This window comes from Vipera ursinii (assembly GCF_947247035.1).
Source record: "Vipera ursinii genome assembly, chromosome: 9".
NCBI lineage: Eukaryota > Metazoa > Chordata > Lepidosauria > Squamata > Viperidae > Vipera > Vipera ursinii.
The window spans coordinates 19,025,472-19,042,907 of NC_139523.1; the positions used below are offsets into that span (position 1 = coordinate 19,025,472).

Sequence of the window (17,436 nt, forward strand, 5' to 3'; positions counted from 1 at the left end):
AAAACCCATCAACCATAGGGAAGCCCATAGATGTATCTCCTCCCAGAGGCTGTCCTGCAGAGATGGGTGACATGAGTTTCCCCCTGTCCCAGGACACGTCTCTTTCTGCCCTCCTCCTGTGGTGGATTACAGTTCCCAGCAGCATTACATCCTGGAGCTGCCTAGAACTTGCATCCCAACATTTACCAGGTACAACTGACTTCCAGAACATATTCTACGAGTTGGGATTATTCCCAGTTTCCATCTAGGTTCCTGTAAACAATAAACCACTAAGTGTAACCTTAAAGAGTAAGAAACTTACTATAGTGCAAACCCAGATGGACTTGAATTAATTTGAGTGCAAGGAGCCTAGTACATGGAAACTGTTGGGAAATTAAATCCTCTGCAAGGGTTTGCATTTGGGGGCTGTTGAGAGAAACAGATATGGACCCCCAGCCTCCCCCAACTATCTTCCATTAAACAGATATTTCCAACTTCCCTGCCCTGAAAAAAATCCCACTGCATTATTATAAGTCAGACATGTCAAACACAAGGCCCGGGGGCCAGATCCGGCCCGTGAAGTGGTTTTATGCAGCCTGTGAAGCCATCCTGGAAACTGTGAGGGAACGGCCCCCTCTGCCTTGGCCCTGGCCCAGAGACCCTCCTCCTGCCAGAGACCTTCAGATCTGTCCCACTCCTGCCCAGGCCCCCATAGGCAAACAATGTAGAGCTGGCCATGCCCACCCAGTAGGCTATACGCACTTTAGCCATGCCCACCCAGTAGGCCACGCCCACCCAGGCCACACCCACCCGGCCCCCTGAGGGCAACCACAATGCTGATGTGGCCCTCAATGAAATTGAGCTTGACACCCCTGTTATAAGTGAGCAGCTGCATTTGGCTAAACAGGATAACTGTGGTTCTAGATCCTAGAGAGTACCAGAGAATCTGGTTCAATGAAGAAGATGGACAGATTGGTGGATATTAGTAGATAAGAGAAGTAGGGAGCTGGATAATCCAACTTTCATATCTAGGATCTTTCTAGGGGTATAAAAACTGCATCCAGTTATCCCATGTACCTGTGCATCTAGTGTAATGGTTAAGGTGTTGGAGCAGGACCAGAGCGGAACCCAGAACCAAGCCGACTTTAAGCAATGGGAACTCACGTGATAATTCACCCCCCCCCCAACACGGCCATCTAATATCCTCCCGCCAGTCTTTTCTCACAATCCAGATAGGTGGCACCGGCAATTCACATCCGCAAACAATCTACCTGATAATATAATATTGTTGTCTACACTGGTGAAGTCACTGGGATTTCAGATGTTTTGAAGGAAAGGCAATGTGGCCTCTTGTTGCAATGGAGGTTCATCAAGGATCCATCTGCAAGCTCTGTTGTTTCTCCTGATTTCTGTGCTCTGATTCTCTACCCAGATGGTTTTTACAGTTCTTGCTTTAGTTTTCCAGTCTTTTTCTTCCCATGTTTATAATACAGTTCTGTGCGCAGTGCATGCACGCTCCCACAGGGAGGGTCTTCTCAGGGTACCGCCGGTAAGAGACTGCCGGCGGACAACACCCAGGGATAGGGCCTTCTCAGTGGGGGCGCCTGCCCTTTGGAACCAGCTGCCAGTGGAGCTTAGGACCGCCCCCGACCTCCGTTCATTCCGGACCTGAAGACCTGATCTCGTCGAGCTCTCTGGCCCAGGCTGAGAATTTTAATTTTAATTTTAATTTTAACTGGGGTTTTATTTGTTCAGGGACGGATATAATTTTTTTAAAAAATCTGTTTTTAACTTTTGTATTTTTTTGTTTTAACCACCCTGTAAACCGCCCTGAGTCCTTCGGGAAAGGGCGGTATATAAATATAATAAAATAAATAAATAAATAAATAAATAAATGCAGTGGGGGAGGTCTATGGAGATTCTCAGTCACCCAAGTCAGGGCTGTCCCAAAAGGTTTTGCTTTTTCAAAAGGCAACTGGACTTTCTCGTTTTTCCTTGAAGACATTTCGCTTCTCATCCAAGAAATTCCTTCAGTTCTACAGGCAGAACCGATTGGATTGGCCTGGAGGAACCAAGCTCAAGAGTCTTTTTTTTTTTTTTTTAATCTGCTGCTTGGCATGTTGCAATGTGCCCACCATCTTTCGGAACGTGGTCACAGAGCAATAAAGGGAAGTTGCAATAGCCTGTCAAAAGGGTGCAAGAAAATTTGCAGCCCTATGTTTAGCCTCTTCTACTCCTTTAAACCTTTTTCTTTTATAATGGGAAACATTTGAGATTCCAGAACAATTGGAGGCAAAGGGGAAAACATCTAAAGCTGGTAAAGAAGAGGCATCATACTCACTCTGTTTCGATCCCAGTTTCTAATACAATGACCACGGCCATGCTACAGCAACGGAAAAAGAAAGAAAGAAAGAAAGACAGAGAGAGAAAGGATCAATATACATTCCCTACACGTAGAAAATAAAATTAAGCTGGAAGCTAAAGCTTGTAAAAGCGTGATTCAGGAAGGGATTGGCAATGACAACTATAGAGATGATAACTGCAAGCTGCATAGCATCAGGACCACAAGGGAAGAAATGAACAAAGGGTAATACTATAGCAAGGGTCTTCAAACTTGGCAACTCTAGGACTTGTGGACTCCAAGTCCCAGAATTCCTCAGCCATGGATTTGTGTGTGTGTGTGTGTGTGTGTGTGTGTGCGCACACAAACACACATACACATATATACATATACATAAATACACACACACACACACACACACACACACACACACATATATATATGAGGGACCCGGTGGCTTAGTGGGTTAGGACTGAGCTTGTCGATCAGAAGGTCAGCAGTTTGGCGGGTCGAATCCCGAGTGCCGCGTAACAGAGTGAGCGCCTGTTACTCGTCCCAGCTTCTGCCAACCTAGCAGTTTGAAAGCACATAAAAATGCAAGTAGAAAAATAGGGACCACTACGGTGGGAAGGTAACAGCGTTCCGTGCGCCTTTGGCGTCTAGTCATGCCGGCCACATGACCATGGAGACGTCCTCGGACAAGCGCTGGCTCTTCGGCTTTGAAACAGAGATGAGCACCGGCCCCTAGAGTTGGAAACAACTAGCACGCATGTGCAGGGGAACCTTTACCTTTACCGCTTCATAGTATACACACACACACACACACACACACATACGCTAGTCATTTCCAACTCTAGGGACGCTGTTACCTTCCCACTGTAGTGGTCCCTATTTTTCTACTTGCATTTTTATGTGCTTTCGAACTGCTAGGTTGGCAGAAGCTGGGACGAGTAACAGGCGCTCACTCTGTTACGCGGCACTCGAGATTTGACCCGCCAAACTGCCGACCTTCTGATCGACAAGCTCAGCGTCCTAACCCACTGAGCCACCGGGTCTGTCTTGGGAGCAGGCCATCGGTCAATTAGCTTCTTAGGCTTCTCTCAAAATAGCTAGGCTGCACTATAACCCAATGTACAATAAACCATGCTGGAAACAAATCCATTGAGGGTGGGAAATCAAGGGATGCAACAATAACCCAAGTTACCAAAACCCATTGCTGGAATCATGGCCTAGCTTTCCAGTCAATACAAAGCCTAAACCAAATAAGGTACAATCTAAGACAATGTGTAACCTTATAGTTACAAGCTAAAATATACTTGAGGTTGTTATTAAAAGTGCAGAAAATCCTTCTGGTCAGAACAGAAACATGGATTTGATGATCCTCAGTCCAAATGAATACTTGAAACTGTTTTGAAAAATTGCAGCATCCAATCGGATTGCCCAATTTGATTCAGAGATACAGTTGGATTGTGTTCCAACTGAATCTTAGTGAAGTTTTACGCAGCCTGATTGGTTGTATCTAAGATTTCTCAAGCACCTGAGGGGGACTAATTCAATCTGAGTTTAACCCACAGTATTTTGATACACAGGGGTTTCTTCCCCCCCATCCCCTAACTTGTTTTTCTTAAAATGGAGTTCACCTCACCTGTGCAAGAGTGCAGAGCATGGAGATCAACAAAGCAGCACCCACAAAGGACGGCTTCATTTTTTCTCAGCTCAAGGTTTCCTTCCCCGTTGAGAAAGTATGTAGGAATGTGTGGGGTTGAGGACGGATTTTTATTGATGCGCCTGTACAAGCCAGACTGCCCAGATTGAAAGGAGCAATTGATGGTGCCTTCAAATTAACTTATCAGTTGAGAAAGGTCAAAAGGATTAATTCATCATAAGAAAGGATCTAGTGCCAAATTAAACCTGGGTGGGTTTTTTATTTGTTTATGGGAAACATTTTTGTGCAGATAAGCTCCAGTTTTCCTTTCCTACTCTCTCTGTTGCTCTTCCAAGAGTGAACTTGACCACCGAGGAAGCATTGATGAAATGTCATTGTCTAATTTATCTGGTGACACACCAAGTGGAGAATTTTGAGAGGCTGTTTGTGGTATGATTCCCCCCCTCCCCTAGTTTTGTCAAATTAAAATAAATTATTTATGACAGCCATAGGGCCAGAATCAACAACATATACACTAGAACCGTTGCATACATCTTTCTTTATAACAGAAAAACAACTGAGAATAACAGTTCAAAAGAAAAATGAGAATGCATGTAATATAATAAAGTGTTATAATGACTAATGCATAGATAAATATCCAAACTTTGTTAATAGTGGGTTGTATTGTACAATTGGTGGCAGAAAATGACCAAGCTGTAATGCTCAGGGCAGCATGCAAAGCAGAGACTGAAGCTTGGTCTAGAGCAGGGTTAGGCAACCTTGGCTCTTTGATGACTCGTGGGCTTCAACTCCCAGAATTCCTCAGCCAGCATGGCTCAGCATGGAAACCTCTCCCTTTCCCCTCAGCATGGCTGGCTCAGGAATTCTGGGAGTTGAAGTCCACGAGTCATCAAAGAGCCAAGGTTGCCTACCCCTGCTCTAGAACTTGAGAAGCAGAAGAGGACAACCAATGCTGAAGCCAGCACTTCATCTCAACCAGTGCAAGACCTCTTTGAGGCAGACAAAGGCTGAATGAGGGGTCCTTGGTACTCTCTGAGCTTGCTTGTTTTCTTGCAGACGTTTCATTACCCAGACTAGGTACCATCATCAGTGCCAGTAGGGAATGTTGTTTGCTGCCAGTTTACCATATTCTGGTGTCTTGCCTGTCTGTATGGGCTGTTTACTAGTGGCTCTTTTGCAGTTTTTTGACTGGGGTTTTGCTTGATTGTTGGTCTGAAGGTGACCTTGGGGTTAACCTATGCTGATCTGAGTGCTGATTCCTGGTGGAGAGATGCTGGAGTCCTTTTCTCTTTTGGCCTGGTTGATTGTCTCTTTTCCACAATCTATAGATGCTAATATCTATTGGTGGCTGAGTTGTCAGAGTGCCAGGCTTCTAGAAATTCCCTGGCATTTTTGGATTTGGCCAGGTCTAGGATGGTCACATTTTCCCAGCGTAAACTATGGTTAAATCGGTCTACATGTTGTGAAATTAAAGCATTTTCGTCATGCCTTTTGGCTGCCAGTTGGTGTTCATGGATGCGTTCAGCCTTGTAAAGGCTGAATGGCACTTTACAAACAATTTTAAGACTTTTGTTATTTTTAAAGACTGAGCATTAAAGAGGTTAACCCAGGGCAACAGGCACTGGATATGGTTCCACTTCTTGGAAACGGAGGTCGTTCACAGAACCGGACTTTTTAAAAAGAATACAGATGAAGTCACGCTTTAATTTATCTGATGACAAACCAAGCGGAGAATTTTGAAAGGCCATTTGTGGTTTCAAACCTGGCATTGTCCCACCTTTCAATTCTCTTAATGCCTTTAATTATTATTTTTTCTTTCTCACAAGGGTGAGGGTTGAGAAACTCTTTAGCCAACTTTTAAAGATCTCTTCCATATCTGGGCAACAATATAGATAACAGAGGATAATAATAATCTGAATGGCAAAATAATTAAGAGAGGAAAACGCACAGACTATCAACTTTTAGTGACAACCTGAACCAACGCATCAGACATGAAAACTAATAAAGTGGATGAAACTCCCCATCACACATTGGGACAGGCAAACTGGATTAGAAAAAAAATCTCCCGTTATTATGATGCATAGATTCAACATGGACAGTGAAATAAATGACTTTTAAAAGTAAACAGATTAAAAATGAATGCAGTTTAAAGGAAAATTAGAATGGCTTCCAAGAGGGAGAAACTTGCTCAGTTTTACAGGAATTAGGCAGGGGTTTTAGAACCATAGCCCTTTTAAGATGTTTTTGTTTGCAGAAAATGGTATACAGTTCTGAAATGGAACTTCTGAACTACACGTCTGTTAAAAAAAACTCTCTCTGCTGGTTGAAATATTAATGGGACAGAACAGCCACCACAGTGGGAAAACCTGCAACAAAATTTAGACAGGTCTTGAGTAAGCTTAAAAGGGAAATGATTTACAGGAGGAAAATACATTCCTTTCCAAAATGCACTGATTTTCAGAAATCACCGCAGGGAAACGTAAGGGATTATCTCACAGAGGTTCTTTCCATGAAAACAGCATTAATTTAATGCGATGACAAAAATCAGGCACAGAATTACTGACTGAGCAGCTATATACTGTTTTCACTTTAATCCTCACTTTGACTTTATTCTTGGTTTTGACTACAGCAGGTAATTATTTTTATGCAATGCTTGTTTTGTGATTCACTTTGTTTGTTGTTGGCGATGTACTCAATATTGCAAATTAAAAGGAGTTGGATGTTGCGTCCTATAGAATTTTTTAAAAAAAAAAATCTGTAGAGAAAAGCAAATTCAATAACTGTCCTTTGCTGCTCCTTGATTGGAATCTGAGTGACACAAAGCACCAAATGTTATCCTAGTAGGACAGGTGTTATGTATGGGGTTTATGAGAACCATTGAAACAGCTGCCTGGCCAAAACCACCAGGTGGCACTGTACTGAAACTGCTATAGCAGGGATCAGCTTTCGGCGGGAAATCTGAGGTTTGAAATGATTGGTTGAAGGTGTACCTGGCCAGGTATATAAGGGGGACAGGTAACCCTGATTTCCCAGTACAGATTCTACCACCAATAAAGAGCTGCTATGCTGTACTCCTCTGCCTGGCGTCTTTCCTGCATTCCAGAACCCACTACACAATAACAGGGGTCTTCAAACTTGGCCCTTTTATGACTTGTGGACTTCAACTCCCAGAATTCCTCAGCCTAGTAGGACAATGGCTGGAAATCCCAGACAACTGGCAAGCAGGCCACCGAAAGCTGGCCACCTCTACGGAACCCTTTCAAAGAACTCGAGAGCAGAAAATGATCCCTTGTGATTCCATAGGGATGCCACAGTCCCATTCACACAATTGCTTACTCAAGTGAGAGGTTTAGTGTCTTGGTTTTGCATCATGAGCTACATTCAGCATATTTTAAACTTTAACTTTCTGTCTTGAGTGATTTTTGGCAGCCTGGCCTCTTGGACAGGGGTCTTCAAACTTGGCCCTTTTATGTCTTGTGGACTTCAACTCCCAGAATTCCTCAGCCAGAAATTGTTCATCGCAGACTTTCCTCAAGATGGTTGAAGTTGTTTCCGTCATCATCACCACCACACACAGACACAGACACTTCCTAAAGCTTTAGGACTATTTATGGACCCGGTACCTTCCCATTCAAGTACTAATGAGGTCCAAGCCTCTTAACTTTTTGAGTTTAGGCAAAACTGGCCAACTGTGGCCACAGCTTCAGGGTTTCTCAGGAGGAAAAGGTGTCTTGTGGGGTTCTACTCAGCTAGGGAGAAATCACTAGGAACAAATGTCTGCAAATCTATGGAATTCTTCAAGCAGGAACTCTCAGTTACGACTGTGCCAGGTTATGCAAATGTAGAAACAACAGCTCATTTGCATGTCTTCCTCCTTCTTCTGCAGGAGTCTTCCAACTTGGCCCTTTTATGACTTGTGGACTTCAACTCCCAGAATTCCTCAGCTAGGCACGCTGGCTGAGGAATTCTGGGAGTTGAAGTCCACAAGTCATAAAAGGGCCAAGTTGGAAGACCCTTGCTCTTGGACATAGGCAATCTTTGGAACTACTTTGTGAGTCAAACAAGGGTAAAAATGAGTTAATTCAGTTAACAGAAAAACATCCACACGCTTTATGGAGTGGAGTGACTGATGTGGCAAACGATTTTAACTTTCAGCTACCCTCATGTAAATTCAGTCCAATGGCACAGATAAAAGCTATAGTGGTGCTTTAGATCATTAAATGAATAATTGTAACATGTTCCACTCATTTTATTATTATATAATAGTATATATGATATACTATTATTATATTAATATAATTATTATTATATTACTATTAACATATTATTATATTATTATCAACTGTTACATTTTTTTCCACAAGGAAAGCTGAGTCAAAAGAAACTGGGTTTGCCATTCATTTTCATCTGAAGTATGAAGCATATTTACAATTGTTAGCTGAAGGATCTGTTTCTTTTACTCCTATAGAGAGTATAGCAAGAAAATAATAAGGATCAACAAACTTCACTTGCAGGCAAAGTATTGAAGACAACGCATCTACAGTTCATTTAGAATTTTGGAAAAGGCAAACTATTGGGTTCTACTGCCACCTGGTGGATAAAGCAAAAAACTGCAAAAACACTCAACCAAACAACAAGGTGGGATCCACCAGAATTGTTAACAGGCTACTAATTCTTTTGAGATCCGCAGGTAGATGTCAAAGAAATCTGACGTCTGGCACTGTCGTTTCCTTTAATTTCTAGCTCAGCTTTTCCCACCTTGGGGTGTCTTCCAGATTTGCAGACTTCAGACTTTGAAAATCCTCAACAATGGCCGTGCTGGTGGAGGAATTCTGGGAAATTGGCACATCTGGAAGGCTCAAATTGCTGTATTGGGCCGTGGGGTATTGAAGAAAATGCTAGGAATATTTGTGTGGGGGTGGGAATTGTGACTGGTTAGCTGGACAACTGTAAAACCAACTGGGCAAGAGGGGGAAAAAAACCCAAGATGGGAAAAATAAAGTCAGATATTGTACTAAAAATCAGTGTTTAGTGTGAAAAGCAATACAATGCAAGACAGATCATATGCCCCCCTTTACTAAACAACTATTGGGGTTCCTGAGTTATGAAGGATATTTTCAATGCCTTTTTCTTCTCCAAAAACTCCTGAGATTTGCCCAATGACTCCAAACTCACATTTATTTATTGTTATGGCATATAATAATAATAATAACAACAACAATAAGTTGGAAGGGACATTGGAGGTCATCTAGTCCAACCCCCTGCTCAAGCAGGAAAGCCTATACCATTTCAGGCAAATGGCTGTCCAGTCTCTTCTTAAAAACTTCCAGTGTTGGAGCATTCACCGCTTCTAGAGGCAGGTTGTTCCTCTGATTGTTCTATAAGAAAATTTCTCCTTAGTTCTAGGTTGCTTCTCTCTTTGGTTAGTTTCCATCCCTTGCTTCTTGTCCTGCCTGCAGGGGCTTTGGAGAATACCTTGACTCCCTATCATACATACACTTGCAATATACATTAGCATTTCACCTAAATTTTAAAAAAAACACACAAAATATGAATGTTAAAAAGATCTACAGACACCAATGTCTAGGCCAACTAACCATTGAAGCGCAGCATCGTTTATATGAAAAATATCAGATACTAGGCCAGTAGATGCCCTCAGCTTACAGCTGATCATAATGTGGTCTAGTTTGACGTGGGACCCAATAGTCACAGAGGGGAGGATATTATGCCCCATTTATACAGTAAGTCCTGGTTACGTGAAGTGTGAGTCCTATTCAGGATTGTCCGTTGCTGGCATAGTAGTTCAAAGCCTTTTGACATGGGGTCATGCACATGTCTTCCTACGTCTGAATCTTCAGCAACCCATTTGGCTTTCCACTGGGAATTAATGTCAAAGTTATTGAGCAGATATTGTGCAAGTGCCAGTGGGGGCAAACTCACACTCAGTTAGATGCTCCTGTCTCAAATCATATTACCATTTAATATGTATGGATCCAGTCTATAGGAGGTAAAACATGTACTTCACTTACCAAGGTCCCCTAAAGAAGAGCTGAACCTGGATTCATTGGACCATGACCATTAATGAACCAGTACTGTGAATTATGGCTTCATCTTAGGCAGAGGCTTTGACAAGCTCTTTGTGATGGCCAATAGCAATCACAGTCAAATCAAGAAAAGCCCTAGCAAATACATTTACTAACATGCTAAGCTTCATTAGTGATAACCTGGGTTAAGTGTTTTGTAATTTAGCACGTTGTATAAACCTGGCTTGTTTGGATGAAGGATTCAATGCAATGCATGAACTTGGAAAATGTGAATTTGATATCCGGGATTAGAAGATTGTAGAAACATGCCCACTGATTAATTCCCCAACAGATGTTCCCTTGATAGAAAAACATCCAGTGCCCCATTCAGTTGTAATTACTTGCATCACATTGTCATTTCCCCTTTGATCAGCTGTGATGTCATCAGAAAGCCATTGTAGTTTCCTAGGAAACTGCAGTCAACAATGGGCTCTCCACCCCTTTCATATCATCTTCCCAGGCACGACAATGGCTTCTTTAGGGGCAGAGACTTTGGATAACCCATCCCATCCTCCAGGTGAAGAGCTTTGCAGGGACTAAGAAGGAAAGACTGAACAGGCCCTAGAGTAGGCCATATGGAGAGCGTAGGGTAGGTCTTAACAACTGGCTGATGCAGAACCAAATCTCACCCCTACATGGTGGTCCATCTTGATGTCCAATGGCATGCAGCAGCTAAAGTTCTTGGCAGTGTCAAGAGTGAGAGACTGGGGGGGGGGGTCAAGCATCCTCCACTGGATGCTAACTAGGACCTATCTATAATTCTATTTCGTTCTTACAAGTGCTGGACTGAAAATCATGTAGTGTTCTTAACACTTACACCCAAACTTTTTGAAGAGCTTAAGGCTGCTTATGTGGTAGTTTTTCTCTCACATTTTCCCTACAGCAGTCCTACAGTCTATTTTTTTAAAAAAATCCCATTTATATCCCGCCCTTCTCCGAAGACTCAGGGCGGCTTACAATCTAAAGCACAAATCAATGTGCTTAGCAATAGCCTTCATCCTATGTATATGCCTGCTTACTAGGGCTTCCCCCCCCCCAAGCGGCATTATTACAGAGTCATCAATTTGCCCCCAACAATCTGGGTCCTCATTTTACCTACCTCGGAAGGATGGAAGGCTGAGTCAACCTTGAGCCTGGTGGGACGCGAACCTGCACTAATTTGCCACTCTCTTATTCTAAGGTCACCCAGGAAGTAACACGGGATGAGTGTAGCTCTAAACCTGAAGTCAGTCCGACGTCTTACCAATCACCATATATGAGTGTCCTTTAATATCATCTGCTTACATATGGCAATCTTCCCATCAAGAAATCTACATAATTTCTAAAGACTCTTTTGTTGATGCATCCATCCATCGTTTTATTACTATAGCCATATTCTCTCTGGTCTCCTTGGAGGTCCTTGGTTGCTGCTGTTTTATTTACTAGCAAAATTCAAAGGAGGAGCGAGCAATTTGCAACATACACCCAGTTCTCCCCCCCACCTTGCTTTCTTTAACAACACATAGAAGATCTCCAGAATGCACCACCAAAATTTCATGGCAAAACCATCAGCGTCCAATGAAATTTTTCCCCCCAAGATCAGGCAAAATAAGATTTTCTGCATCTCTAAGAAGCTGAACACAACTATTTTGCCCCTTAAAATTGTCCCCCCAAATACAGTAAGCGGAAGACTTCACCTGCCAGTAATATTACTGAATCATTAGCTGTTCCCCTTTAGTCTTCTGAGGGGTTTTTTTTGGGGGGGGGGAGTCTGTCCTACTTCATGGATTGCTTTTTCAATAAAATTGATCAAAGATATTGACATGACATGAAAAATAGTCAACTTTTTTTAAAAAAAGAGGGGGGGAACCAAAAGTCAAAACCGAGAATCAAAATAGCAAGATGTGGGGGTGGGGGGAGAAGTAATGGACTGTATTCATTTTGGAAGATGCTTGTTGGTTTTCCTTCCTGGTTGATTTTCTTTTGAAGGGATAACATTGTTTAACACTATTTTAAAGATTTCTTCATTTCGATAGGTCTTTGGCTAATCGAGATACTTCTTTCCCGGTCTTGCAACCTCTCATCTCTCACCAACAATCCACAGGTTTTAGGGATAATTCCAAGCTAGTCCTCATTTGTGAGCACCAACAATTTTTTTTCTCTCTCTTCTGAATCCATGAGCACAAGTTGAACAAGAAGCTCTTGTTTCATTGACGGAGACCATACAATCCGTACAACTCTTCTGCTACTTGGACTTTACTGCCATTTGTCTCTTGTGTCACAAGGGAACCCTTTGAGCGGGATTATTTACCGCCTTCTTCTGCGGAGAGCCTCAGAGAACTTCTCCCCAACGAGTGAGTTTGCTGAAATTTAGCCCTAACTTTCCTGTCTTTTTTCTCTCTTTCTCTCTCATGTTCCACGTAGGTGATGGAGGAATTTCAGGTCCCCTGGCTTCACTGCAACAGGGTCCGTCCCTTCCCACCGCAGGTAGTGGACCCACGTTTGGAGGAGACCTAGGAAGCAGCTCACAAGACTTCCTGCTCCCTCCATCCCTCCAGCCACCACCCGCCTTCAACCAGACAGCTTCGCCCAGCAACCCAACCGGCGTCATCTATAGCTTGTCCGGTTCTCCAACTGGCCCCACCCTCTCCAGGCTCTTCCAGACACTTCCGGGTTCCTTTCCGGACATCTACGACGGGGACATGAAAAAATGGGAAGAGCACTTCCACAGCATCCAGAGGGCCTACAAGGAGCTTGGCAAAGAAGATGACTTTGCCATTCGGGTACTCACGGAAGACTTTACACTCCCTTTCCCTTTTGCCTGGCCCGGTGAGAACGATGGGTCCCCCCGCCCGTTGGCCTACGATCCTGCAGATTGCTCCGGCTTTGATTTCTTCCTACACCCGGGACAACCCATCCCTCGTCTTCTCCAGCCACTGCACGCCACCACCCAGGCTTTCTTCAAGAAGAGACGGCTGGAGCACTTGGCCCTCAGCTACGCCAGCCAAGCCACCATCGCTGGTGCTGCAGGGCTACCAACCCCACCGGAAAATGGCGCCCCCTTGCGGCCAGATATCATGGTGATCACCAGCGTGCCATGCATGGCCGCCGCATCCACTGAGGGGTCTTTCCTCCTGCAGGACAACAAAAGCCAACAGACCCTCCAGCCCGCCCCCATCGGTATCCCCAATTCAGCTTCAATGCAGCCCATCAGCCTTCAGTTTATGAACCCCACCCAACACGGAGCGTTTTAGCATCCAAGCGTTCGGTAGAGAATACTAAAGAGTGGATTTTTTATTATTATTATCATTTTGTACGACAGAGAATGATAAGTTTCTTGAGAAATTTCTCCATCACTGCTGGGGCACTAAGTTCAATTCAGGGTTTTTTTGTTTTGAAGGGGGTGGGGGAAGCTAAAAGCCTCTGAGTTTAATCTCAGCCTGCCCTTGTACTGCTAAATGTTTCAGCAAGGAGCAGACAATCTTACCATCTACAACCCGTTTATTATTTGGAATAATAATAAAAAGACTGTCTTCTATGCTGTGGAGCTGCTTGGATGAGAATTTTTAAGGCAGGCAAAGTAGGGGGGTCACCTTCACGACCGCGTTTCCCCGAAAATAAGATCGTGTCTTATATTAATTTTTGCTCTAAAAGATGCATATTAGGTTCTCTTTTCAGGGAAATACGGTACTAAATGCGTCCGTCTGGCTTAACTGGGGTTTATTTTTAGGGTAAGGGCTTATATTACGAGCATCCTGAAAGATCATGCTAGAGCTTATTTTCCAGTTGGGTCTTATTTTCAGAGCAACAGAGTAACTCTTTCTCTAAATCAGGGGGGTCTCCAAATCTGGCAACTTTAAGACGCGTGGACTTCCACTCCCAGAATTCCCCAGGAAGGAAGGAAGGAAGGAAGGAAGGAAGGAAGGAAGGAAGGAAGGAAGGAAGGAAAGATTAGATAGAGAAAGGGAGTGAGGGATAAAGAGACAGAGATAGATAAATAGACAGACAAACAGACATGGATAGATAGGACAGGAAGGAAGGAAGGAAGGAAGGAAGGAAGGAGGGAGGGAGGGAAGGAAGGAAGGAAGGAGGGAGGGAGGGAGAGAAGGAAGGAAGGAAGGAAGGAAGGAAGGAAGGAAGGAAGGAAGGAAGACTGGGAAGAAGGAATAACCTGACCGACAGGAGGAAGAGCCTATTGAGACAACAACATTCAGATAAATGAAACTTGAGTCCAGGGCAGAAATGTAATTTGAGAAAGCATTTCAGGCAACACTCTCCCTCATTCTCACAAAGAGGAAGGAAAGAAAGGGGGAAGCACATTCACACTCTTGTTCTCTGTAACTATAACCTTGTAACAAAAGCAGCAATAAAGGTAAAGTTTGCCCCGCACATGCGTGCTAGTCGTTTCCGACTTTAGGGGCCGGTGCTCATCTCCGTTTCAAAGCCGAAGAGCCAGCGCTTGTCCGAGGACATCTCCGTGGTCATGTGGCCGGCATGACTAGACGCCAAAGGCACACGGAGCGCTGTTACCTTCCCACCATAGTGGTCCCTATTTTTCTACTTGCATTTTTTATGTGCATTCGAACTGCTAGGTTGGCAGGAGCTGGGATGAATAACAGGCGCTCACTCTGCTATGCGGCACTCAGGATTCGACCTGCCAAACTGCCGACCTTCTGATTGACAAGCTCAGCATCCTAACCCACTGAGCCACCGCGTCAAACTGATTTCCTAATTTTGTCTACCTCAAAGGGCTGTCTTCAGAATATGCTCAACTAACATAAGGGCATCCAAGGAAGGTAAAAAAAGAAGGGAAGCCACAACGAAGCCACCAAAGCCTTAACCATTTTTTATACGGGGTGCAATGGTGCTTCCATCACATGGCTGTTGTCCCACGATCTGGACTTTTTAAAATCCCCAGTAAGCACACCTGAAGGTATCCAAAAAATAAATAAGAAAGTGAGCTTGTCAGATCTGAGCAAAATGTCTGCAAGGATGTAAGGGAAACTCACTGCCTCTCCCAACTTAAGGGCTGCAAAACAAAACCCACAACCCACCTCATTCTTTGCAGAAATACCAGTTTAAGAGTTCAGAGCTCGGGCCCCATACCCAACACATTCGTGCAGCTCTTTAAACCCTGTTTAACAAACAAACAAACAATTGTATTTCCAATGACTGATATTTGCACAAATAAATTATATTATGGTTAATTAAGAGGTGTGGACTTCAATTTGCAGAATTCCTCAGCCAGCCATGCTGGCTGAGGAATTTTAGGAGCTGAAGTCCACGCATCTTAAAATTGCTAGGACATGCAATTTTAGTCTACGACAGGCAGTATTTCCCATAACAGAACCATCTATAAAATAAACCACAGTATAGCTATGTTTAGACATACTGGGTGATCAGTTTATATCCACTTGTTTTGACCCCCTGCCTTTCTCCATAAGAGCTAGAATTATTGATCAACATTCAAGAATTATCTCTGCAAATAATTGTACCCATTCTATAATCGTACCAATCAATTATATCCATGGCAGGCGAAATCTTTTCAGACATGAGATTTTAATACTAGCCCCTCGCAAGAAAGGAACAGCAGTCTATTTTTATCTGTTACATTTCGACAACCTAAGCTGTCAATGTTTACAAAGGCTCCACTGAAAAATCCCATTAAACTCAATGGAGTTCTTTTTTTTGCCCACCAGTGAATTTTCTGATGTAATACTGTCAATATTTCAGATTTAATATTATTTGTACAGTGAGTTTCTGAAAAGTGCAATATTCATGACAGGATCCCAAAGGTGCTTTTCCAGGAGGTGACTGGACACTTGTTTTTTCTTTCTTTCTTCTTTCTTTCTTTCTTTCTTTCTTTCTTTCTTTCTTTCTTTCTTTCTTCTTTCTTTCTTTCTCTCTTTCTTTCTTTCTTTCTTTCTTTCTTTTATTATATCTATATACCGCCCGTTCCCGAAGGACTCAGGGCGGTTTACAGGGTGATTAAAACGAAAAATACAAAAGTTAAAAACAATTTAAAATTTTTTTATCAACCCCTGAACAAATAAAAACCCCAGTTAAAATTAAAATTAAAATTCTCAGCCTGGGCCAGAGAGCTCGAAGAGCCAGGTCTTCAGGTCCTGGCGGAATGAATGGAGGTCGGGGGCAGTCCTCAGCTCCACGGGCAGCTGGTTCCAGAGGGCAGGCGCACCCACAGAGAAGGCCCCCCCTGGGTGTTACCCGCCGGCAATCTTTTACCGGCGGCACCCTGAGAAGACCCTCCCTGTGGGAGTGCACTGGATGAAGGGAGCTTGATGCCGGCAGCAGGTGTTCCCTCAAATATCCCGGACCCAAGCCATTTAGGGCTTTATAGGTCATCACCAGCACCTTGAATCTCACCCGGAGGGCAACCGGGAGCCAATGCAGCTCGCGGAGTAGAGGTGTTACATGGGAGTATCGGGAAACCCCCATCACAACTCGCGCAGCCGCATTCTGCACCAGCTGAAGCCTCCAAGTGGTCCTCAAGGGCAGCCCCATGTAGAGAGCGTTGCAGTAGTCTAAACGGGAGGTCACGAGCGCGTGAGTGACTGTGCGTAGGGCATCTCGGTCCAGGTAGGGTCGCAACTGGCGCACCAGGCGAAGACCTTTCGCTTCTCATCCAAGACGCTTCTTCAGCTCTGACTGGATGGTGAGTCAAAACAGAAGAAGCTTCTTGGATGAGAAGCGAAAGGTCTTCAAAGAAAAAAGCGCAAGAAAGTTCGGGTGCCTCCTGAAAAAAGCACCTTTGGGGACAACCATGAGCTGGATAACAGAATCTCCATAGACACTCATGACACAGTCCATTTATACTCATGAAATTGCATTGTTGATTAGCAAAGGTTCAAAGAACCGGGCAGTGTGAACTTTAAAAACTTTGGCGAGCATTAGGATCTCTATCAGCGGATAAAAAAAGGAAGAAGAGCTGAATTTCGAACATAAAACCATGCTGCGGCTTGCTTTAATCCTGGCTTGTCTAGCAGTCCGGTTCCACCTCGCACTAAGACTAACCATATTGGGCTTAGCACACCATGTGAATTCAGTCACTGGGACCTAGCAGAATAAGCTTGCTACTGACACGTTTCTTCCCTTACGAAATGGAACCTGGCGCACCCTTTTCCTCCGCGCGTCCAAATTATAAAGTGCACGTTCACATACACACACACACACACACACAATATTCCGCGGCTTTTGCCTAAGAATCTGCTCGGTTTTTGTTTTTTTTTTTCATCGAATTTGAACGGCCTGCAAAGAGACTGCACGGAGCTTCGCTCGGGCCCCGTTCACACGCAGCCTGCAAGGCTTAAAATTCGATACAATGCCCTTTCCGGTTGTGTTTTGTTTTGTTTTGTTCTGCGGTGGCTCAG

The 17,436-nt window shown here is 43.8% G+C and overlaps 1 protein-coding gene across 1 annotated transcript; it reads left to right on the plus strand.

The window, feature by feature from the left end:
- The first annotated feature begins 11,189 nt into the window (after positions 1-11,189).
- LOC310644177 (uncharacterized protein C8orf90 homolog) lies at positions 11,190-16,542 on the plus strand. Its single transcript, XM_083368960.1, has 2 exons — positions 11,190-13,885; positions 15,377-16,542. Exon 1 carries the CDS (start codon positions 12,460-12,462, stop codon positions 13,300-13,302), a length of 843 nt encoding a protein of 280 aa, XP_083225086.1. The 5' UTR covers positions 11,190-12,459; the 3' UTR covers positions 13,303-13,885; positions 15,377-16,542.
- Positions 16,543-17,436: the final 894 nt, after the last annotated feature.

What these genes read in the sequence shown, in the direction of transcription:
- LOC310644177 (XM_083368960.1), top strand. Translation starts at nt 12,460, where the DNA reads ATGTTCCACGTAGGTGATGGAGGAATTTCAGGTCCCCTGGCTTCACTG.